This window comes from Asterias rubens, chromosome 22 (genome assembly GCF_902459465.1).
Source record: "Asterias rubens chromosome 22, eAstRub1.3, whole genome shotgun sequence".
NCBI classification, from domain to species: domain Eukaryota; kingdom Metazoa; phylum Echinodermata; class Asteroidea; order Forcipulatida; family Asteriidae; genus Asterias; species Asterias rubens.
The window spans coordinates 9,780,692-9,804,347 of record NC_047083.1 but is presented as its reverse complement, the minus strand read 5'-3'; the positions used below and the strand labels follow the sequence as shown (position 1 = coordinate 9,804,347).

The window sequence follows — 23,656 nt, the reverse complement described above, 5'->3', positions numbered from 1 at the left end:
TCCTGTCTTTTTTTGAAAAGGAAGGAAGAGCCGTGCTTTTTTGTGCCCCCCCCCCCTTTCAAAATGGCTCGGCCCGTTAACAGCGCCAGCCAACCGGCTGGCTGTATACAAAACATATCTTTGAAATGTATCCTTTTTTTCGTAGGAAAGAAGCAAAACCAAGAAGGAGAGGGCCTTTAAAAAGGGAAGCGCCGGTGGGGACGGTAAACATGTTTTTGTTTTGTATGGCCTTACTGTACATTATTATTCAAAATACTGTCGACGCTATTGCGGGTCTTGCCTTCGACGCCGCTCGACTTCCAAAAATGTATAACACCGACAACCTCCCCTGGTCCTCAATGAGTGTCGTCTACACAAACAATGCATGTTGGAAAACTGAAGATGATGTCAAAGTTATGCGTCGTCGCAGAGTTGCTCCAACCAAGACAGACTGGAGTTTGCTAAACATCACCACATCCGCCATGTCAAATAAATGCGCCACGGCAGCAAATGGTATCACAATGGCATATGAACCCTATGCAGCGGCTACGTATTGCGGGCCTCGAGGTAACCTACCCAAAGTAGACCTACGTTTGGAAATACAAGATGGCGGGGATAGAGTTAAACTTTCCTCCTCGACAGCATCTGATGAGTTGACCTTCAGTGCATGGTGCTTGACCACCAATGCTTGGTTCAGACAGAAACTTCTGGAGGGGTTGTATCCGCACGATAGGACGCTCTTCAACAGCACCATGGCGAGTTCATTGAACTCAAAGTATGATTCATCAAATTAACTGATTCAAGTGATTAACTGATTCAAGTGAACTAACTAATTCAATGAATAAATTCACTGATTCAAGTGAATGAACTGATTCACGATATAAATTCACTGATTCATTGATTTTTTTTATAAATATTCAAAGAATTACCAAGTGTCGCGCACTACAATGAACCGATGTACAGTTAAATAACTTTACCAAAGTGTTTGTATCTCACACGAAGATGTTCAACCAGCCTGCATCAATAATTATGGTCAGTTCATTGAACTAAAAAGTATGATTCGGTGAATTTACCTCTTCTTGCAATGGTGAACGTGAGACTATGCGCAGTACTATCACAATCATAGTATGTCATGTGCGCTGTAAAATGAACTGACGTCATCAACTAATTCGTGTGTGTGTGAGTAACAGTTCAATCGGATTGTGCTATAAGACAGTCACCAATCATCGTTACGAAAACGTTTTGTTCCAAGCACACTGTTTCAAGGAACTGCAATATGAACTGACGTCACAAACAGTGAAACATTAAATTTTACAAAAAATATTGTGTTTGTGAGTAGGTCCTAACCCTTAAAGTACCGCCACTTCTATTATTAACTGTTCAGTGTTCGGATTACCACAGGGGAAACTGACTGGGCGATGCTATAAGACAATCAACAATTGTGTTAAAGGTATGAAAACATTCATTCCATCTTTGGAAACCATAAAGATCATCTTTGTATTAATGAACAATCAGCGTACAATAGCCCCCATGGCCTATCAGTCAATCAATACACTTGAGCAATGACGTCACCAAGCCGCATTGAGGTTTACAATGACTCGGATGGAACAATGGAAACGCACATCTGCACACAGGATCGGCAAATGAGCTACCCTCTTCTTTTGACTTCTAGCAGAGTGCGCTATACTAAAGGATAACGTAATACGCAGGGGAGTGATTTTTGTTTCTGTACACCAAAACTGCCATCCTCAAAATGTTTCCTGATTTTTACATAAAGATTCCCTTTTCTGAATCGATTAAGAAAAATTTCTCCAGTTGAAAAGCACTACGACAGTGGCAATTTTGATGTCCAGAAAAAAATGGAACCCTCCCCAAATAGATCTCCTCCAACCGCAAATTCCAACACGGAGGGAGTCGAAGCAACAAGTATGCAATGAAAACATTGAAGAAAAGGGACTATCCCAAATTCAGCCCCTCACCACTACCGAAGCGATTAAAGAAAGAAAAAAAAACGAAAAAAAGAAGAGAACAATATTTTGTTCTTTGAGCTGAAATGTTGAAGCCAAATGTGGGGATGATAGGTAGCAGAAGCCTTACCAGGCAAATTAATTTGATCGTTCTCGAAAAATGCGCATGCTCAGAGCTACTTAACAATGGAAATTAACCTGGTAAGTCTGCTGCCACCTAGCGTTACAAAGTCTCCAATTGATTCTGTATGTTTTAACAACCACACGTTAGAGAAAAAAGCCGTACACAAGTGTGATACAAGTTCGATTCGATTTCTTTATTTAAACTAAAATGTTAAAAAGGAGCCTTAACAAACAAACAACTTTACTCACAATGAAAACGTGATAAAAATGGGGAAATCAACAAAGCCAAAATACAAAATCAATTTTCAGAAGATGAGATAATACGAGGGCCCTAGAGAGCTGCACAAACAGCAAAAATAATATGTTTACCAGAATAAGATTACCAGCCAAAATACCATTTCCACATGTTCAATCTGCGACTGGTATCCTGCTTAGTTTTACTAAGCAGAAAACTGCATGAATGGGCCCATTGACTGCCGCAATGACAAAATCGAAGTAAACCTTTTATAGCTTCCAGCCACGGTACTTCGAAGCGTATTATTCAGTATGACCTGGGGCCGATTTCATAGAGCTGCTTAACCACAAAATTTGCTCAAGCACGAAAATAGCTTGCTTATTTTATAAATGTTACTGGCAAACATTTCATGCCATATACATTGCCTGGACTGGTATTTAGCTGTTATTTCCTTAGCATAACAATAAAGTCTGGGCCGGTAATCTAATTTTACAAAGCAAGGAGTTTTTCAACTAAGCAGATTTTGTGCTTAAGCAGCTCTGTGAAATTTGGGCCAAGTAGTCATTAACCACATCAGATACAGATTGAGCCCAGCATTCTCTGTGCACTAAATGTAGTTCTTATATTTAACAGGATTTAAACACCATGATACATGTAATTATGAGAAAACCAGTTTAGGGTAAAAACTATTACTTTTTGCATATTCATTTTCATTATAAAGATTAAACTATTGTATAACGTAAAGGATATCTAAGTCAGGCCTTATACATCGTCTTGTTTAAGCAGGTCTGATACTTCATGGAGGCAACGAAGGCGATTGCCTCCATGCCCCCTGGTCATTGCCTTGGTGCCCTTGAAATGCTCCAGTAGAAACTGATACTTCATGGAGGCAATGAAGGCAATTGCCTCCATGCCCCCTGGTCATTGCCTTGGTGCCCTTAAAATGCTCCAGTAGAATTTCTTCATAGGGTGCCCTTTACCAAGGAGAAAATGCCTTGGTGCCTTTGCTCTTTCAAAGACAAAGCATATAGTGCAAATTGGCATCATTCACATGACAAGCCTATTGCCAATGTGAAGTATTGAACCTGCTAATAATAGTTAGACATATAGATTTAAAAAGGTGATGGTTATACAATGTATTTGGAAAATGTACTAAAACAGGACATTTGTCTAAATGCTCTGCTTAATTATTTTTAATGGAATACCGTACCACTGTACTAGGCAGACTTTTCTTTCAGATTTCAAATCATTTGTATTTTTGTTTTTGTTAAGCTCCCCTGAGCAAATGTTTGGAAAACATTAAATTCATTCATTAATTGAAATTACCGTAAATGGCTTTTATATTCCAATAATAGTTTTATATTTGCTTCGATTGTTTTACAATATATACAGAGGCAAACAAGTAAGTAATAAAAATATTGTTGACAAGTGAATTTTATAAACACATCCACTGTGAAGAGCTGCCAACAATTGCGTCTAGCAATCAGGGAGTTTTGTATAACAAACAGGGACAAATCTTTAGAAATACATTCATACTCGAATTGTTGAGTTGAAACCAACGGTTCTTTTCAGAACCACCCCAACTCATTAGAGATAGTCATTACATGGTGTTGCCGCAAACCTTTCCATATCGTATTTTCACCATGCAAAGTTTCAAATCCTACTTACATTTAACATAATAGGGACAAAGTTTCCATATTGAGGGATATTTTCAATTGTTCATCAGAGCAAGGAAAGATTGGTTTATTTTCAGAGCTGGCACCATTTGCATCTTGCAATCAGGGGGGCATTTAGAATGCATTCAACATGTTGGGTACAAGTTTTCCATAATCAGGGAGCTGTTCGAAGTTGTTCATCATAAATTGGAAAGATTTGTTTATTTTCAGGGAACTTTCTGCAGAATTAAGGGGAGTTGACAGCTCAACACTATTTATATAAACCCACGGCAGGTGATCAACTTTCCCTCTATGAGGAAAAAGTTAAGATAAATCTTAGCTCTTTGTGAAATCGACCCCAAGGCTCAAACCACCGGTCTGAGGCCAGTGGTTTTTGTGTCAGGCCAGTAAATTCATAACATTATTATCAGAAAATCGGTCAACTAAACATAACCACCCTCGCAACTCAGTGATCTTTAAATCGCCGACACGAATGAGAAATACATTCGCCAGCCTCTTAAAAATACTTGCGACTGCGGCGGGTACTGCGAGATGACAAGAAATATCTTTTCCCATGATGGAAAAATGGCCTCATTGGTGGCCTTTCTCAAACCCTGGCTTGGGCTCCATACAAACTCAGGCTAGGGCTCTGCACGCAGAGTACGCAGTAGAAACTATTTGGGACAGTGTGTATTGGTCGCGCACTGGTGGTTCGAACATCGGAGGCCCCTGGAGCCGGAGCCGGAGCCGGAGCCCAAGCCGAGGTTTGAGAAATGTGCCTGGGGAAACTACAGAGGGCGCTGTACTCCAGATTGTTCGTACTGGCTCCAGTTTACCAGGTTACTCATTTTTTAACTTGTTGATTTCTTTGAGGAGTTCATCGGCCTCGTCGCCGGATTTGACTCGGATGAGAAGAGCGGTTGCCTCAGGGCTGCAGCCGTTGTCGCAGACATTACTCTCCTGGGGCGAGGGGTACTTCTTGTTACACTTTGAGCAGAGGCGATCCACTGGGGGGTTAATCGGGGTCATGATGATGAGGTTGTTCTTACCCTGTCTGCTGACGGGGAGAGCTGAAGGGATCATGATGTTCAGTAAGATGTTCCCTGAAAAATAAAATGTTTCAAACAATTCATGACAGGTCTTGAACTTCGCTCTTAAAGGGGTACGGCATTTTTTTATCTGCTTAGAGGCACTTCTATCAGGAACGAATAACCTTGTATTGAAATGCTTTTAAAGGGCACCACAGCAAAAGCTCAGAATGCATTTCCGTCACTCAGTGATGCTTAAGGTGCTTCAAGTAATAATAATAGTATTAATAATACTAAACAAAGTTTTATAGAGCGCACAAATCCACAAAAGTGCTCAGGGCACTATTACAAAGAAACAAAATTAACAAAGAACAGATTAAATACAAAAGAACGGATCTATCGACATGAGGTGTGTTTTGAGAGATGTTTTGAAAGAGTGAATAGAAGTGGATGTTTTGATGTGAAGAGGTAGTTGATTCCAGATACAAGGCATACAGTACTTGTGCAAGGTATGTGGGACTACGTTTGAATTATGAGACCTTATCCTTCTACTATGTAATGGTTTACAAGGTGCTGTAGCGAAATCTGCTGCCAATCAAACCAGGAACACCAGGGAGAACCCCTTCTCTTTTTGATAAGTGCTCTGGGTTCTTTTACGTGCATAACACATACAGGGACCAACGGCTTTATGTCCCATCCAAAGGATGAAGCAATGGTTAAGTGTCTTGCGTAAAGACACAGGTATCACGTCTGGGACTCGAACCCGCACTTTGCTGATCAGAAACACCAGAACTTGAATCCGGTGCTCTTAAACAGCTCGACCACATCACACCGTGTAAAGACCGGGATTCGAACCCACACTCTGCTGATCAGAAACACCAGAGCTTGAATCCCGTGCTCTTAACGGCTCGGCCAGGACACAAAATGGTTCAGAACATGGCTCGGAAAACTGAAAAGTATCGACACTCACCAAGATTGGTGTCCGCCCTAACAAGTAGCTGTAATGACTTTCCAGGTTTCTTCAGATGGATCAAACCAACTCCTCTGTCCTTATATCCATCACCTTTCTTGTAGAAAAGTTTACACCTGCAAATAAAAGTCATCAAAACACAAATTTTGGTTAAGTATACATAGACCTTTTCGCAAATACCCAATGCAGACGCGCTAACTGATGAATGCTTGTACAGCTCTAGCGATAAATTTGATCGCCAGCTAGACCAGCATGCACCTCGTTCCACGCCTAATGCATGTTCCTCATATGTCATTTGAGGGTCTCCCAACTTGATTGGTCTTTGGCATTGGTACCTTTCCTCGCCTTCCACCTCTAGGACCCCTGTTCGAATCCCGCCATGGCACAACGTGCACTTGGTTCTCAGTTTCTAATCGACTGCTTGGGTTTAAATGTCTGGGGTTTTCCTCCCACATCTAAAACTGAAACTTAAAATGAACAAACCCAAATGAGATTTGAGGCATTGCATGGTGAGGTATCAATATTAATTTGGTTTGCGGTAACACCATGGGTGTATCTACTTGCAAGGTAGAGTTTGATCTTAGAGAACTGTCTTTCTTTATTCTACTACCGCGGAGTAGATTGTTCGGGTGTTCGGAAGACTTCTCAGTTCTAAAAAAACCTGTCCAAATGAGATAGTTTTCCCTTACTTCTTCCCTTACAACTTTTTAAAAAGCTCTTTCTTTAGCAAATTCTGATCCAGTGAACATTTTGAGTGACACACCCTACAGTCTTTAAAAATTTTACGCTAAATTCCAGCCATGAATATTTACCTCTTAGAGAAAAGGGAGTCCTTTTCGGTGACCGTACTAACTTCTACTTTGGGTGGCTCGTAATCCTCGTCATTCCCTTGCGGCTTAGGAACTTGTGATTCTACAAAATAAAATATCAACTTGGAGTTACAATGCCCGTCAACTTTAAAATTTTCTAGGCAATTAAAAGGCCAAGGGAGAACTTTATTGAGCTCTGTTCATTCCTGACAAAGCAATGCAACTTTCCAAGAGTCAAGCTCGTTCCCTTTGTGTACGAATGAGTGGTCAAGTTTCCTTTGAGGTTTAATAGGGGGGCCTACCTGTTTTAGTTGAATCTGTTGATTTTGCCGTGCCAAATGTAAACGGCTGGGCTGACCCGAACAACGATCCAGTGGTCCCCGTTGTCGCTGCAGAGGAGCCAAAACCACTCCCAGTGGCGTTGCTCCCAAAAGAAAACGTGCTTGCGGGGGTAGATGTAGAAGGCGCGGCACTGGCTTTGAAAGAGAAATCCACTTTCGATGAGGTAACCACTTCGGTCACGTCGGAGGATTTTCCAAAGGAAAAGCTGGATGCTGTACTTGTCGTTAACGGCTTGGCAACACTCTGGTTTGTCTCCACGGTCGTCTTCAGCTTCTCAATTTCAGCGAGGTGTTTCTTGTAGTCCTCGAAAACGGGGGTGAGATCGCAAACCGGGTTTTCAGTCACATGTTTTTGAATCCAGGAACTGACCGACAGGTTTAAGTTTTGTAATTTCTTCTCGTACTCCATGCTACTTGTGGACGTCGTTGGAGGTCCCGACTTATTCGACCCGTTCGTACCATTAGTATCACTAGTTGAGGAGGGCTTTGCTACGCCAAAGATGCCCGTTGGAATGGTGGTTGGAACCGCTGTGTCTGTTGCTGAGGGTTTCTCTGCCGTGGATGATTTCAAACTGAACGAAGCAGGTGTTTGGGACTTGAAGGAGAAACCTCCAGAAGAAGGTTTGTTGGCGCCGAAGGCGAATCCAGCGAATGGGCTCGGCTTAGCGACATCATCCTTTCATGATAAACAAAAGTAAGCGAGAAAGAATTAAAAAAAAATAACAATAAACTTGTTTGCATATACAATAACCGTATCAATCATCTTTACATCAGTGCTCTGGTCACTGGGCCAATAACATTCTTTTTCAGCTCCCTGGGGAGTAATACAGCCTGCGTTCAGCGGATTTTATTGGCATGGGGCAAATCTTGAGTACATCAGAGAACTGTGAGCCTTTATAAGAGTTTTCTCTTAAAGGTATAAAATCCAACAACAAAATTGACATCAGAGATTTGTTAGCGGACTTCCTGTCATGCCTGTCCTGAATTAATTTTAATTATTAAGACCTCAAGATTAAGACCCCTAACCATTTATGTACGTCTTCAGCATGCCTTATTTCAGTACTAAGAACATCTTGCAATCAGGATGATTTTGACAAGACCACTAATTATAAATACTTACATCTTCAGCATCTTCAGTCTCCCCAGCTTTAACTCGTCTTCTTGCTTTCTTGATGACGCGTTTGGCCATTGCCTTGCTGCCCGCAGTTTCAAATGTGCCTGCCTGCAATCAAATAATGTGAACAGAAAATAATTGTCATGGCCTACATGCTTAGCCTGGGCGACTTGTGCGACTACTTTCACTTTCACTGGCTGGACCCGATAAGAGTATGATGCCAGGCTTGTGCGGGGGTATAACATTTTATTGGAGCAGTTGCTTGAAGTTGGTCAAGCTCGGTGCGTTCACTAATGAGTCGTCAAGGGCATTCCACTCTACTAGGGTCCTTGGAAATAATGGGTTTTTGTGGATATCCAAGCGAGCTCTGTGAGTTATGAAGCTTCTACTATTTGTATGACACGAGTGTCGGGTTGCTGGCATTAGGTAGCGGTCTCTGGGGAGCTTTCTGCAGAATCAGGGAGAGTTGGAACTCTAATTTACTTCTGTTTAACTACCATTTTTAATGGGTGGTCTGCAGCCATGATCCACAGAGGCAATGAAGGTGATTGCCTCCTGCCCCCTTGTCACGATTTGTGAGTTGTTTTGGGGGTTTCCTCAAGAAATATGCCGATTGTTTGAAAGTTTAACCAAGTGTTACCTGTTCAACATTTTCATCCTCATCTTCCCAGTTCCTATCTGTCAGATAATTTCCAGCTCTCCGCTTGGCCGCCATGTTGATCCACTCTTTAGTGCAGCTTCTACTTACAGGTCAAATGTCAAAGGTTAAATTGTTGGGGCACAACTGGTGTAACAGTCAACAACTGGATCAAAAGAAAAGAAAAGAAGGTTAACAAGTTAAGCATATTTTAAAGTTAATCATAAATAATTGTTCAAGTTGTTTAAACAAAGTATTTTGTTTTTCCATAGACCCTACCTTCTTTGGACTTGCAGAGTAGTGCGGTACATTTTTTTGTTTTAAATACGAGATATATTTTGCCGATAAACTGGATTTCTTTTACTAAAAACAATGAAAAACAGATCATCACTGCCCTGAACACAACAGTCCCCAACACAACTCTCCCTGCTTGGAGTTGTCAGCTCTGGCCAAGCAGGGAGTTTTTTTGGCACCTTCGCCGTCGGCAGGTAGGAGGGTTACGCTATCGCAACTAAAAATTAGGCTATCTTTAGTTAGAATAAAAAATGGGTAGGAAAAACCGTTTTCCACATCCTGCTGGTTGAGCAAGCCGACCTAGACTAGCTTTTACAGTTTTAGACAACTAAATTTCTAAAATTATGTCAATCAACTGAGAACCTTTGTGTTGTGTATCGTAATGCCTGCTTGCTGTCTCCACCTCCAATCACTGATGTGACCCCCCTCTCCAGCTCTCAATTAGTATCTAGATTACCTCAATGAGATATCCCTTTTTGTAAAACTGAGTAAGCCATACGGAAAGTTATCCGCCGGTTCACTTCGTCTTCGTTAGTTTTTATGCAAAAAAAAAGTAAAGTTTATTTAGAATAAAAAAATAAGTAAACGTTAGCTTTAGAGCTTAAATTAAACCTGTATTTCACAACAAAACAATCACGAGATATAAAGAGTGTATGTCAATGTATCATTTAGTGAAAGAAAACCGATTTTACAGTAAATTTTCCCTGACAAATTTGCAATGAAACATACCGTTTGAAACTCGCTCTCGTGTGTGGTTTAACGCGGAAGAAATGCCTTGTATGACCTAGACTTGTCACATGTTGAGCGAACAGGGCATTGTGCAGTACTTAGGGAACCTGACTATTATTTTATTAACGCATATCAGCCGTTAGAGGGCAGTATACTGGTTTCCGAAACACGTTAAGTCAACGCGGGGGGGGGGGGGGCTGGAAGGGGGGAGGGTTCTTGGGGGGGGGTTGTCCTTTAATGAGAGAGCCATGGTTTTCATGGCACAATTAGCACGTTTCGTTAATTACTCCTCTTATGAATAAAGCAGAAAGCCTTCTTTTCTTGACTTTCTCAATTATAAGGCCAGCAACTACAGGGGATCCGGGGAAAGGTTCTTGTTTGAATCGTTTCTCAGAATTAAATGTTTCTCCGGATGTCAAGAATATTATTATCAAAAACCATTACTCTGACAAATAGATTCAATCATTATGCACGTGCTTCTCGCCCTTATTTTGTTCTTCCCGATCAATAAATGTTGGAGTAGCCTATAATTATAATGAATTTACCTTCGAGTAGGGACTTCAAGGCAATACCCAATTGGTTGTGATCCACTCAATTTCAGATAGATAAAGTCCCTATGAAAATGAATAAAACGGTAAGTCTCTTAAATCACGTTTAAAATACGCCCCCCCCAAAAAAAAAAAAAAAAAAAAAAAAAAAAAGGTATAGCGTCCTTTTGGAACAAAAGGAAAGAGGAGGGCCTTTTTTCTTTTTTAATTCTTTTTTAATTCCGCCCTACACATTTTTTTTTAAAAACACAACGGCTATGGTTTCGTTTTGTTTGGCTGAGATCTTAAAAATCAATATAATTTGTTATTTTTTTTTTCCGTAAAAGAAATATTTTTGACCTTTATGTGCTTGATAACATTTTGGAAATGTTTGTTCTAGTTGCGTATGGTGGAATAAATGTTACAAATGTGACTCTTGCTAAGAATATAAATACAAAAATATAAACTACATACACTAAACATGATAATTTGGCTGGTAACCATTATTCTGGTGAGCGAAATAATTTGACTAAAGCTCATTATTTTAGTACCTTTAGTAAAAACAAAAATTCAAGCGAGGTAGATTTCTCGCACTTTGGTACCGACCTTTTCCCTCCACGAGTCGAGTATAAATTATTATATTGAAACGAGATATCGAGGTCATAATTCCACACGAGTTGCGAAGTGAGGAAGGAACACTCAATCAAAAAATGATTAAAAACAGACTTCAGGTAGAAGACGAAAAAGCAAGGACCCCGCGGTTCACTTTGCACACGCTTTGCACACGCTTTGCACGCGTACTATTCTTATAATGGAATGCAGTAGGGTCCAAGGTGGTTGGAATCGATCTGTGTTCGTATTCAGCTCAACTTGTATAACCCCCTGAACCTCAAACATGTGAGCCTTTTTAGACGAATTATCTTTGTACAAAATGTATGCAAAACATCACCATTAGCCGCAGTTTGCAGCTCCAAATCCAAGGCTTTACTTTGACAGCCCTATATACCGGACATTATTTTGTTTGCAAACTGCTACTTAAGCCATTGGACACTTTCGGTACAGAACAAAAATACAACTTCACAGATTAACAAATAACTTAAAGGGTTTACAGAAAGTAATGGTGAAAGACTTCTCTTGAAATATTATTACATGAAATGCTTTACTTTTTGATCAATTCTCGATATCGAGAATTACGAATTTATTTTAAACACCATGTCATGACACGGCGAAACGTGCGGAAACAATTGTGGGTTTTCCCGTTATTTTCTCTCGACTCCGATGACCGATTGAGCCGAAATTTTCACAGGTTTGTTATTTTATATAGAAGTTGTGATACACGAAGTGTGGGCCTTGGACAATACTGTTTACCGAAAGTGTCCAATGGCTTTAATATTTGTCATGTATGGTAGGTAGTACATCTTGGGCTGTGTTTCTCACCTTTTATTTTCTCTTTTGTTCTTCCATTCGCCGACTATCTTCATTGTAATTACTTGCACTTTGAGCTAAGCACCGCCAGACGAAGTAAATATCTTATAACCAGGCAGGCCCTTCCCTTGCATCAATGAACAATTGTTAGGTGTCTGGACACTTCACATCAACTGTTAGGTTATTTGCCCATGTTTAGTAAAAAGCCATATACAGGATGGCCTTCACTGAAAAAAATAATAAATAAATAAAAACAAAAACATCTACACTTTTAACCACTTACATTATTGTTCGGTCAGCCTTAACGAAAATTCCCCCAGGCAAACAATTATGTATTGATTATGTGTGCCTTTTAAAAGAACAATTTTCTTGATAATTTGTGCCATTTTAAATTAAAATTACTTCTAAAAAATATGCGCCCTCGTCTGAATTCCCGTAAGAATGACCGATAACTCAACATTGTTTCCACATGCTCTTCTTCGTTCCCTGAGTTACTCTTTGGGGTCGAGGTCAACTAAAATCACAATGACATGATCCTTCCCGTAGGCATGCAAAAGCAATTAACTTGATGCCCCTGGCTATTGTTTTACAACCACTTGACATTTGGACAACTTTAAACAGATAGTGACACTAAGACAGCTTTCTTTGCCTTTTCAATGAGTTGTTGAATCAGAGAATGTAAAGGTCAATTGAATTAGCAGCTTATGAAAACACAAAACTCCTTTTGTGTTTGGTATTACCAGTTTTATCTACGTAGCAATACTGTAACTAGAAAGTCAGGTTTGATGCTCCATGAGGCAATTTCCACCATGCCCCTCCCCCCTGTACATTGCCTTGGTGCCTCTTGCTTCCATACCCCCTGGACATTGCCTTGGTGCCTCTTGCTTCCATACCCCTGGACATTGCCTTGGTGCCTCTTGCTTCCATACCCCTGGACATTGCCTTGGTGCCTCTTGCTTCCATACCCCTGGACATTGCCTTGGTGCCTCTTGCTTCCATACCCCTGGACATTGCCTTGGTGCCTCTTGCTTCCATACCCCTGGACATTGCCTTGGTGCCTCTTGCTTCCATACCCCTGGACATTGCCTTGGTGCCTCTTGCTTCCATACCCCCTGGACATTGCCTTGGTGCCTCTTGCTTCCATACCCCCTGGACATTGCCTTGGTGCCTCTTGCTTCCATACCCCTGGACATTGCCTTGGTGCCTCTTGCTTCCATACCCCTGGACATTGCCTTGGTGCCTCTTGCTTCCATACCCCTGGACATTGCCTTGGTGCCTCTTGCTTCCATACCCCTGGACATTGCCTTGGTGCCTCTTGCTTCCATACCCCTGGACATTGCCTTGGTGCCTCTTGCCTCCAATGATAACAGTTTGCACCATGTCACCATGCACCATTTTGTGACTGGTATCATGCCCAGTTTTTGCTTTACAGAGAATGGTTTAGCAACGCTGTCTGCTTAAAAACACTGAACATCTTTGGTAATTGCCAAAGACCAGTCTTCTCACTTTGTGTATCTCAACATAATAATATGCACAAAATAACAAACCTGTGAAAATTTGAACTTAATTGGTCGTCGAAGTTACTTCAGAGGGAGACGTTTCTCATAATGTTTTATACTACCAACAGCTCTCCATTCTTGTTACAAAGTTGTTATGCTAACAATTTGATTTTTTTTTTATAGATAATTACCAATAGAGTGTTCACTGCCTTTAAGCAGCTCTATCAAATTGGGCCCTGGTGTTTCTTCCTCCATGGTGTAACCAACCATCTAGGGGACTCTTGAGTGCAAGTACGGGTTGTGTTTCGCAGCCATATAGGTCACTAAACAAACTTAATGTATCGTTATTCAACACCCCATCTATTACCCCTATTGCCCTTTTTTTTTTTAAATTCGTTTAACTAGATGAACTAACACAATACAACTCAACCGAATCTCCTATTCGAAATCAACAACCCATCACGTGTTTGACTGTAGCCACCAACGCTCAAAAGTTATTAGATAAACACTTCGCGGTAACGGAGACCCTCGGTAAAGACACAACCAGAAACGCAGCGCAAGTATGAAAACGCTACGGTGTAACTCAAATATGCGCCATTCGTTGACAGAAAACTATCCATTAAGTACTGTAAAAGACACAGACCTGTTCTTTTCACCGCGTGGGTAATTTCTTAATTGATGTACGAAGTCTAATGTAGCGTGAACCGGCGGGGATACTTGTTGAAATGGTACATTTTCTTTTGCTAAAAAGTACGACCAAACTGGTGTGGTCTTTCACCGTTTGATAGAGAGTAGAGATGTGAAGATCAAATTGCGCACAAAGGTTTCTTATTAACCCTGCGCCGTGCGTTACAAAACCTTAAAGCCACTGGATACTATTGGTAATTGCTTAAAATAATTGTTAACATACAAATATTTCCTTGGTAGCGAGCAATGGAGAGCTGTTGATAATAATATAACACTTTATGAGAGCTTTTTGAGAGAGAGGTAATTTTTCACTCAAACAATAAATGTCTTCAGCTGAAGCCTATTTATATGCATCTGGCTGAGAACAAAATGCAACAAGGGCGTTTTTCTTCCATTCTTGTGAATTCGATGACCAACTACACAATTGGTATGAGACAACAAGTCCAAGATCACAGATTTACAAAAATTATTAAAACTTACAGTCTAATGATGATGATAGTATAAAACATTCCCTAAAATGCTTTTGTCTGAAAATGCCATATTTTATGAGAAATAATATTAAATCATAAAACAAATTTCCCGTTTGGAGTTAATAATTTTTGTTTCTAAATCGATTTAATGGAAAATGTGTAATAATAAATTGGTTATTCACTATTCTCTCCTGACCCAGACGGCTGATCGATCTCAAACTTCTACAGGTTTGTCAGTTTATGTTTATGGTGGATTACATAAAGTGATTACACTGCCAGCAACTTGTTTGCTAGCAAAACCAATTCTGTTATGTTCCTTTAAGGAAGTGCGGTGATGCGTAAATAACATTCTGAAACCTTTGTGCATGCTTAATAGCATGGTGATTAAAACGCCCCCAATGTTATCATTTATGCATCTTCAATCGCCAGCATCATAAAAAATACCACTTTAGTATCACTCCAATTTTAATAGTCCTCTCGAGGGAGACATTTTGGAGAACACCAAATTAAAATTCAGCAAAATAATTAATTTTGGGAATGTATGGTATGAAAGGAGCGCAATAAAATTCCCATTACGAAACATTGTGTAGTGTAATTAACAAAAATTGGAAAGATTGTATCAAATTCTTATTTCATTAAAGGGGATGATGTAGACCATTTATTTTTTTAACCACTACTACAATTAATGGCAATAAAATATTATTTAAGAGTCCAGCAGCTTTTGGTATACAAAGCAAATTGAGAATCAATTCACTTCGTCGAAGAAGTGTGGTTAAAGGATTTGGGTAATGACTTTTTCAAAATTTCCACAGATTTACATGAAACTTACATGGTTTGAAGATAATGATAGTGGAAAGCTTCCCTTCAAATATTACTAACTAAGGTTGTGTAGTTTTTGAGAAATGAGTAAAACAAGCCACACGCATCTAAAATCCCCTTAACCAGTTATGATATTATACCAAAACCATAGCATAACTGGTTAATACGTTTTTACATGCTAAAACTGAGACGAAAATTATTACTTTTACTCATTTCTCAAAAACTACAGCACCTCAGTAATTAAAATTTCAAGGGAAGCTTTCTACTATCATAATCTTCAAACTGTGTAAGTTTAATGTAAATCTGTGGACATTGTGTTTTTTTGTTTGAAAAAAGTACATAATTATACCCTTTAATGCAAACATGTAGGCAAATCAGTTCTTATTCCCCACATTTTTGAGTTTGAAAAACATTACTGCCAGAAACGTTTCTCAGATTGTGTTTTCTAGGGATTATCCTTGGACGTCTGCTCCGCATTTTCAGAACTGACAAGTCTCCCGATCATCCGATAAATCTACTCCGCGGTAGTAGAATAAAAAAGACAGTTCTCTAAAAAACAAACTCTACCTGGCAAGTAGATACACACATGGTGTTATCGCAAAACAAAATATATATTGATACCTCACCATGCAATGCCTCAAATCCTATATTATTAGTTTGATTATAACTACGAACAAGTTAATGACCTGACGTTTCGACCCTTGCAGAGTCCTTCTCTATGGATTGTCATGCACATCTACAGTTTTACAGTCTTAAAACAATCGAATGCTTTCAAAACCACAGATATAATTTTCCTTTAAGTAGCTCTTTAACATCTTCTATTTGTTTCATGAAATTCTCAAATCTTAATGTATGAAATACTCGGATGAAAACAGAGCGGATAACAAATTCAACGTCCATGAAAGTAAGCGTTTTGAGCTCTACCTCAATAGATATCCACTGATTCTCCACACGAGCGAAATTAATTCCATTGTTTGACTTTTCTACCGAATTCTCTCATCTAAGGACATTGCAATTACACCGTGCGACCGTTTGTCGCTCGCTGCACGTTTTTAGCGATCGTGGAAGAGGGGGCGGGGCTTCTAAGAAGGGTGAACCATTATGTCTATATTCTTAAAGCCATTGGACCCTTTCTGAGTTTGAAAAACATTACTACCACAACTTACATATAAAATAACAAACCTGTGAAAATTTAGGCTCAATCGGTCATCGGAGTCGGGAGAAAATAACGGGAAAACCCCACCCGCGTTTCGCCGTGTCATGACATGTGTTTAAAATAAATCCGTAATTCTCGTTAACGAGAATTATATTGTTTTGCTGTTTTCTCAAAAAGTAAAGCATTTCATGGAATACAAGAGAAGTCTTTCACCATTGCCTTCTGTAAACCCTGTTATTTGTAAATCTGTGAACTTTGATTTTTTTTTCTGAACCGAAAGGGTCCAATGGCTTTAAAGGGAGGTAACAACCTCAGACAACTTATCTGGTAAAGAGCAATGAAGAACTGTTGACACTACAAACTATTGTCGGAAACGACCCCCTTTGAAGTCAAGTAGTTTTCTAGAAAGGGGTAGGTTTTTAGCTCATAAATTTGAATCGAGGAAAGGCGTCAGGCATGAAGCTTTTCTCAGGCATCTGAAGACACACAATTCTATGCAAAACAGGTATTTTTTTCTTTCACTATTTTCTTGCAACTTCGATGATCAATGGGAGACTTTTTGGGGCGATATGGGGCAGCAGACTTACCAAGTAAAATCCATTTTTCCCCCCAGAATTATGCGCATGTTCAGAACAATGGAAATTTACCCGGTAAGTCTGCTGCCACCTAGCGTTGGAAAGACTCCTATTTAGCCCCATTTTCACACTGATCAGGTTTGTTATTTTATGTAGGTTGGGGCACACCATGTAAGATACTGGTCTTTGACAATACCAAAGTATATCCTGCTTTTAATCAACTGATGCATCATCTTCTTGGCCAATGCTTCATTCAACTCTATCTTTCAAGAAAAATTGACAAGTAATCTATCATCGGTTTCGCATAATAATAAGCCATTTGGGAGTTAGGTTTGAATAATGTTTGGTACAATGACTTGCTTAGTCATAATGTACCACTTACATTTGAATTCCTAAGACTATCCCAGTTGGTTTGTCAAACGGTTCGGGGCAAGCTTTTGTATAGCAACCATTGGACAATCCAATGGCACCATTGTGTAAGTAGGTGCAGAACCTGCGCAGAACCTGCCCCTAATCACCTGACATAGTCTGAGGAATTCAAATTTGTGAGCACTGTTATTGTATCTGACAATAGTCAAATCTAACACGCAAAATGACGAACAGTGCCGCTGCGGTCGTATCCCCCCAGTTTTAAAAGACACTGGACACCTTTGGTAATAAAATTGTCGAAGACCAGTCTTCTCACTTGGTGTATCTCAACATTATGCATAAAATAACAAACCTGTAAAAATTTGAGCTCAATAATTGGTCGTTGAAGTTGCGAGATTGAAAGAAAAAAACACCCTTGTCACACGAAGTTTAGTGCTTTCAGATGCTTGATTTCGAGACCTCAAAATTCTAAATCTGAGGTCTCGGAATCAATTTCGTGGAAAATTACTTCTTTCTTGAAAACTACGTTACTTGAGAGGGGGCTGTTTCTCACAATGTGTTATACTATTAACCTCTCCCCATTACTCGTAATCAAGAGAGGTTTCATGATGATAATTATTTTGAGTAATTACCATTAGTGTCCACTGCCTTTAAGTCTGAATTACAATGGACAGTTTTCATTATACGCAAATCAGCGAGACCGACATGGGCAATTTTTGTTAGCCTTCTGATCTCGTTGTGGCGTCGTTTAGCCTGTATGAATTGATTATTCATAACATAAGTGCGCGTTATTTAGACAATAAATTATAATACTCCTCGATTATTGTCACTAATTGCCAGAGCAAACAATGGCATCTACATGTTGGTTCGGTAGCGGATAGAAATCCACCAGTGGATGCTGGAAAAGAAAATTGACTGGTAGGAGAGTCATTAGTTGCTCCAAGTTATTTTAGAAGTAAAATAAGCTTTGTGTAATTAATGGTTTTAGAGGGAGGAAATTGGATCCGAGTAGACAATGGAAGGTTGATGCTCTGTTATTTTTGATGCCCAAATAAACACAATACATGTAGCTTTAATTTACTTTTCGGTTAATTTGAAGGGTGACGTTAAAGGTACGGTGTAGCGTTTAGTTCAAAATGTATTACTTATTATTATTACATATGGTCCAATTGCATAGAGCTGCTTAAGTACAACAAAAAGCCAAGCATAACAAAATTATTAGTAGCAGAATAAAGTTACCAGCCAAACTACCATATCACAGGTACAATTTGTGACTGGTATCCTGCTCATTTTTGCTCAGCAGAAAATTTTTAAGCATAATTTGCTGCTTAAAAGTAGAAATTGGGCCAAGAGTTGACTTCTGGACTTTCCCCAATATTCATTATGCATTGACGTCACTTGTTTTGCCAACTTATTGCCTCTCGATTTGATCTGTACAGTTTATAATCGTAGACGTAATAAACCAATGTCTGTATAGGAGAGAGATTGGCTGTTGGGTGTTTGAATCCACTTGTGGGAGTTTGCAGAGTTCCATTGAAGGGAAGGTTGTCTCTTAAAAAAGAAAAAACAACAACCCAAAACCCCATTTATAGGAGTGCGTTTTGGCGACCCCAACCAAAAACTGTTTCTGACGTCACAACCAAAACGGTAACCGAGCTCACAACTCGGTTGTCGTTCAGTCTGAACAGCAGAACCAACGATCAACAACCGAAATAGTTTTTGGTTGGGGTCGCCAAAACGCACTCTAGGTAAGAAGGCGCCCTACTCGTATGACGTCATGTGCTTATTATCTGTGTAATGGATGAACGTCTCTTTTGTGCTAAGATTACATTCATTATAAAAGCTTTGAGAGCAAAGTATCTGTTGTTATTCAAGCAATCACATTAATAATAGATTATACATTATTTTGATACATGCATAAAATAAAATGGACTTTATTTATTTATTTTCAGGCAACACACAAACAGAACATAATAACACCAATGATAATACTACAGAGAACAAGCCTGCGAAAAAAACGCAAAAATAACCACTATAGGGATATCTCAAAAATTCAAATTCACATAAACATAATCGAAAGAAGCAGACGACTGTTTCAAATCAGCCTAGGCTTGATTTTGCCTTGGACTAAAAGGTGATAAAGTCTTGCTCAACCTTGGTGGTACGGGACATTGTATGTAAAACGTGCAGGCGTCATGGTGTTCTTTATTCCGCAACTTCCTCCTCAAACTTGACCTTGAAATTCCCTTGTCCTACTTCTCAAAAGATTTATAGGGTAACTCGGCCAACTTGCCAATGTACATCAATCCGCTATCTACGAAGTTCTTGAAGTGCCAAACAAATTATCGAGATTCTGAGATAATACTGCAGGATGATGACGTCATATCGTAAGATGACGACATCCTGAGACGCCACAAATTTGACATGTGACATGGTAGTTTGGTTGGTAACCTTAATCTGGTAGTGAGCATAATTTTGTTGTGCTTAGCTTCCTTTTCGTGCTTAACCTTTTAGCCACGAAGTTGTGTGTTTTCAGATGCTTGATTTAGAGACCTCAAAATCTAATTCTCAGGTCTCGAAATCGAATTCCTGGAAAATTACTTCTTTCTCGAAAACTGGATTACTTCAGAGAGGGAGCCGTTTCTCTCAATGTTTTATACTATCGACAGCTCTCCGTTGCTCGTTACCAAGTTAGGGTTTATGCTAACAATTTGTTTGAGTAATTACCAAAAGTGTCCAGTGCCTTTAAAGCAGCCCTATGAAAATTTAGCCCTGTATCGAGATAGGGCGTGGTCTATATGAATGACGTCACAATACCATAGCACACAGTTGGCAAACAGTCTATGTAATTAAGCTCGTTAAGAATAGCGATCTATAATTGAGTCAACACTGTCTCGAAACATCATCAATTCTTTAAAATGTAAAACCCTTTCATTGCTTAGTCTTGAATTACTTTAACTTATATTTCGGCTCTGTCACAGTTGATTAATTTTAAGGTATAAAACAACGTTTTTAATCACCGTTTATCGACAATATTTTCTAAAAACATGTCAGAGAAAATGCTTGAGGAAAATGTAAAAATGTTTGAGAAGGGAGAAACTGTGGATAAAGCGCCTTCAGACAATTTATCCCCATGATTTGAGCATCCAAGAAGGAATGATGACTATCAGAAATGTTGTCTTGCCTTCGACGTATTTTATGTTGAGATACGCAAAACTGTGAAGTCTAGTCTTTGACAATTACCAATAGTGTCCAGTGTCTTTAATTATTGTGCAGTTTCCCGACTTTCTGGTTGCTAAAATTGGCTTACGATGTAAGAGTTGAGATATCGGGCATGATTATTGAATGTTGGCCAGTAAGAAGGTAATTTAACGAGCTTTTAGTATTTATAACCGACCTTCGGAAAGATCGTGTGTCGAATAATTATCATCTGTCACGTGCTGTAATCGGTAACAGTGACAACCTCGTTCTCAAGGATCGCTCTGGCTTCAAAACAATGACACCATTTTGCAGTGTCGTATTACCGGGGTGTGACCAGAGCCGAGAGTTGCAACAAGATTTTAAGCCATTATGTATAATACATAAAGAGAGAATACAGGGTGCCAGACTAAAGTCTGACAATTTGGCTGTGCTGCATTTTTGGACCTAAAATAGCAAATTTAACATCTATTAAACTCATTCACTACCATCCATGCTTAATCTATCAAACTAACACGGCTATTGTAATTATCATTGACCTCAAAATGAGATCGACAAAAAGAACAAATAAATAGCCCCCACCCAACCCAATTATGTCTGTGCCCCTATTTCCCTCCACCCACCATAAAAGTGCTTAGTAACGACAATTAGGTTGGTGTATCAAAACAGTGTTGTGTTTATAGTTCGATTAATTCTCTCGCTTCTAGAAGCAATTCCTTTGGCTAGTTGCATCTGAAGTAAACGATCTATTGTTGCTTGTAAAATTCGGCGAGGTCAATGATCAAAACCATTTGTTTTCAATCTGAGAGCTTCCGCTGGTTTTTAACGCATGGTGGCCGGTGTCGCATGCAATTATGTCCTCTATGCAATAATGTCCGCCGGACGGTTTTGCATATGCAATTGTTTAAAACCAGCTGTCCAGTGTATCTCACCAGTCCTTTATAACTATCCACCGTCAAAAACAGTCTGAGAATTTCAAATTAATAATCCACATCTAAGACTCAAATAGCCGTCGGGTCCACCTTGGCTCCCTAGCGATGACAGGTGGTGAGCGACTATCACCCGCGCCTGACGTTTTTTTGGTGGGAAAGATTTGGCGCGCTTTTCCTTAAACCTAACACCAAAGCATACGATCTCATTTCCCGCGTAAACTATTGTCAATAATGGATGGTGTTTATTACTACTGACTTTTTTCAGGGATTTTTTTGTCTTTCTATTTTGTAGGGAGCGGAAAGGGAACTCTGAAACACAATGCTTGCGATCTCTTTTGGGGTGGTAACTAAATTGACCTTAGTCACAGATGCAACACTACTAGTGCCGAAAATATTTTGGTCGTTGATATTTTGGCACTATCGTGGTTTAGGTCACCAAGGCAACAGAGAATGTGTTTTTCTTTCATTGTGCAAAATTTATTTATTGACAGTAAAGACTTTCTTTTAATTATTATTTGCACTTGAATTGACGTGGAATGGAGTGACGTTTGAATAAATGAAGATATTGACATTTTTTGTCTCTGACTTCTTTTTCGTAACCGCATTAAAACTTTCAAGTTATATGTTTCTTAAAATGCTTTACACTATCGAAAGCTGATGTAGCAGTGGACACTATTGGTAATTACTCAAAATAATTATCAGCATAAAACCTGATTTGGTAACGAGTAATGGGGAGAGGTTGATAGTATAAAACATTGTGAGAAACGGCTCCTTCTGAAGTGACGTAAGTAAGAGAAAGAAGTAATTTTCCACGAATTTGATTTCGAGACGTCAAGTTTAGAATTTGAGGTCTCGAAATCAAGCATCTGAAAGCACACAACTTCGTGTGACATGGGTGTTTCTTCTTTCATAGTTATCTCGCAACTTCGACGACCAATCGAGCTCAAATTTTCACAGGTTTGTTATTGTATGCATATGTTGAGATACACGAAGTGAGAAGACTGGTCTTTGACAATATTACCAATAGTGTCCACTGTCTTTAACACGCGTTGCCGTTTGCACACAATTTTCTTATCTTTTGTGGTCGCCCACACAGCCTTGTGCGTGGGATTTACGTGCTATTTTGAAGAGAGAAAAAAAAACGTGTTACTGATTTTGGGAGTGAAGTAGGTACTTAAAAATACGTATATTTGGAACTTGTTTGTGTATAATTTACTAAAATAAAAACAATAGTTGATTTCTTTGTAACCCTCTTAACCTATATGGATAAAACAACATTTAACTGTTTTTATGAAGTATGAAATTATGTAAGTTTGAGTTGGAAAAAAACCCAGGGTTTTGCACACATACGTGTCCCTCACGGCAGGGTAAGCAAGCTGCCATGGCACAATTTCATAAAACCTATAACCCCAAAATCTTGCTGAGCACCGAAAAACCCTGCTTAGATGAAACCGGCCACCAGCAAACATCAAGTTTATACTAATAAACTAAGATGTACTATAGCTCAGCGCATGAATGAATACTATAAACTTCACACTATTGTGACGTCCATTTCTTAAAAAAAATGACGTTGAAATGAAATATTGACGGCAAACAACAGCTACTTTTTCATGTGTATCCTTTGTACGCGTACACACGTGGCGTGAGAGAGACATGAAAGAGTCGTCGGGGAGGCGTTTTGCATGAACTTTGAATTTCTGAACGATTGTGTTTATACCGGGGAGATTACCCTACCAAGCCACCAATAGGATACCGTCAATCACTCCGACCCAACGGCCAAGTCCTCCTGGTCGCTCTGGTCAAATTGTTAAAGTCACGGCTGTGTCCGCATTTCACTTAAATTGGTTTTACAATTTGAGGACAACGAGCAAAACTGTTAGATTACAAGCCAAGATACATAATGCACCATTTATAACTGTTTTTTTTGTCCTTCTTCATATTTGCTTAGCAGTAATTTGTTAAGCGGTATTTCAATAACAGCTCAATGACGTTGGGCCTAGAAAGTAGGCCCAATTATTAGTTTAAGTAACTACTATTAATTATTACAATTGTTTTGAGTAATGACCAATAGTGTCAAGGTCCTTTAAGGTTGTGTAATACCTAAAAGCCAGTGTGTCA

At 39.3% G+C, this 23,656-nt stretch overlaps 1 protein-coding gene across 2 annotated transcripts; it reads right to left on the bottom strand.

Annotated features, from left to right (window-relative positions):
• Positions 1 to 3,237: 3,237 nt before the first annotated feature.
• LOC117305334 (nuclear pore complex protein Nup50-like) lies at positions 3,238 to 11,940 on the bottom strand. 2 transcript variants are annotated; one of them, XM_033790196.1, is made up of 7 exons: positions 11,846 to 11,940; positions 8,862 to 9,024; positions 8,228 to 8,329; positions 7,069 to 7,783; positions 6,770 to 6,869; positions 5,958 to 6,073; positions 3,238 to 5,062 (listed from the first exon to the last, which is right to left on the bottom strand). In XM_033790196.1, the coding sequence occupies exons 2-7, from the start codon at positions 8,934 to 8,936 to the stop codon at positions 4,800 to 4,802; spliced, it is 1,371 nt and encodes a 456-aa protein (XP_033646087.1). In that variant the 5' UTR covers positions 8,937 to 9,024; positions 11,846 to 11,940; the 3' UTR covers positions 3,238 to 4,799. The 2 variants fall into 2 exon arrangements, with proteins under 2 accessions (XP_033646087.1, XP_033646086.1); XM_033790195.1 differs by lacking the exon at positions 11,846 to 11,940 and adding an exon at positions 9,882 to 9,907.
• Positions 11,941 to 23,656: the final 11,716 nt, after the last annotated feature.

Excerpts from the sequence above, each read along its gene's own strand:
- LOC117305334 (XM_033790196.1), bottom strand. The coding sequence starts at position 8,936 with ATGGCGGCCAAGCGGAGAGCTGGAAATTATCTGACAGATAGGAACTGG. Across the intron at positions 7,784-8,227 it reads AGACTGAAGATGCTGAAGAT|GATGATGTCGCTAAGCCGAG; the intron begins GTAAGTATTTAT and ends TTATCATGAAAG. Across the intron at positions 6,870-7,068 it reads AACAGATTCAACTAAAACAG|AATCACAAGTTCCTAAGCCG; the intron begins GTAGGCCCCCCT and ends TTTATTTTGTAG.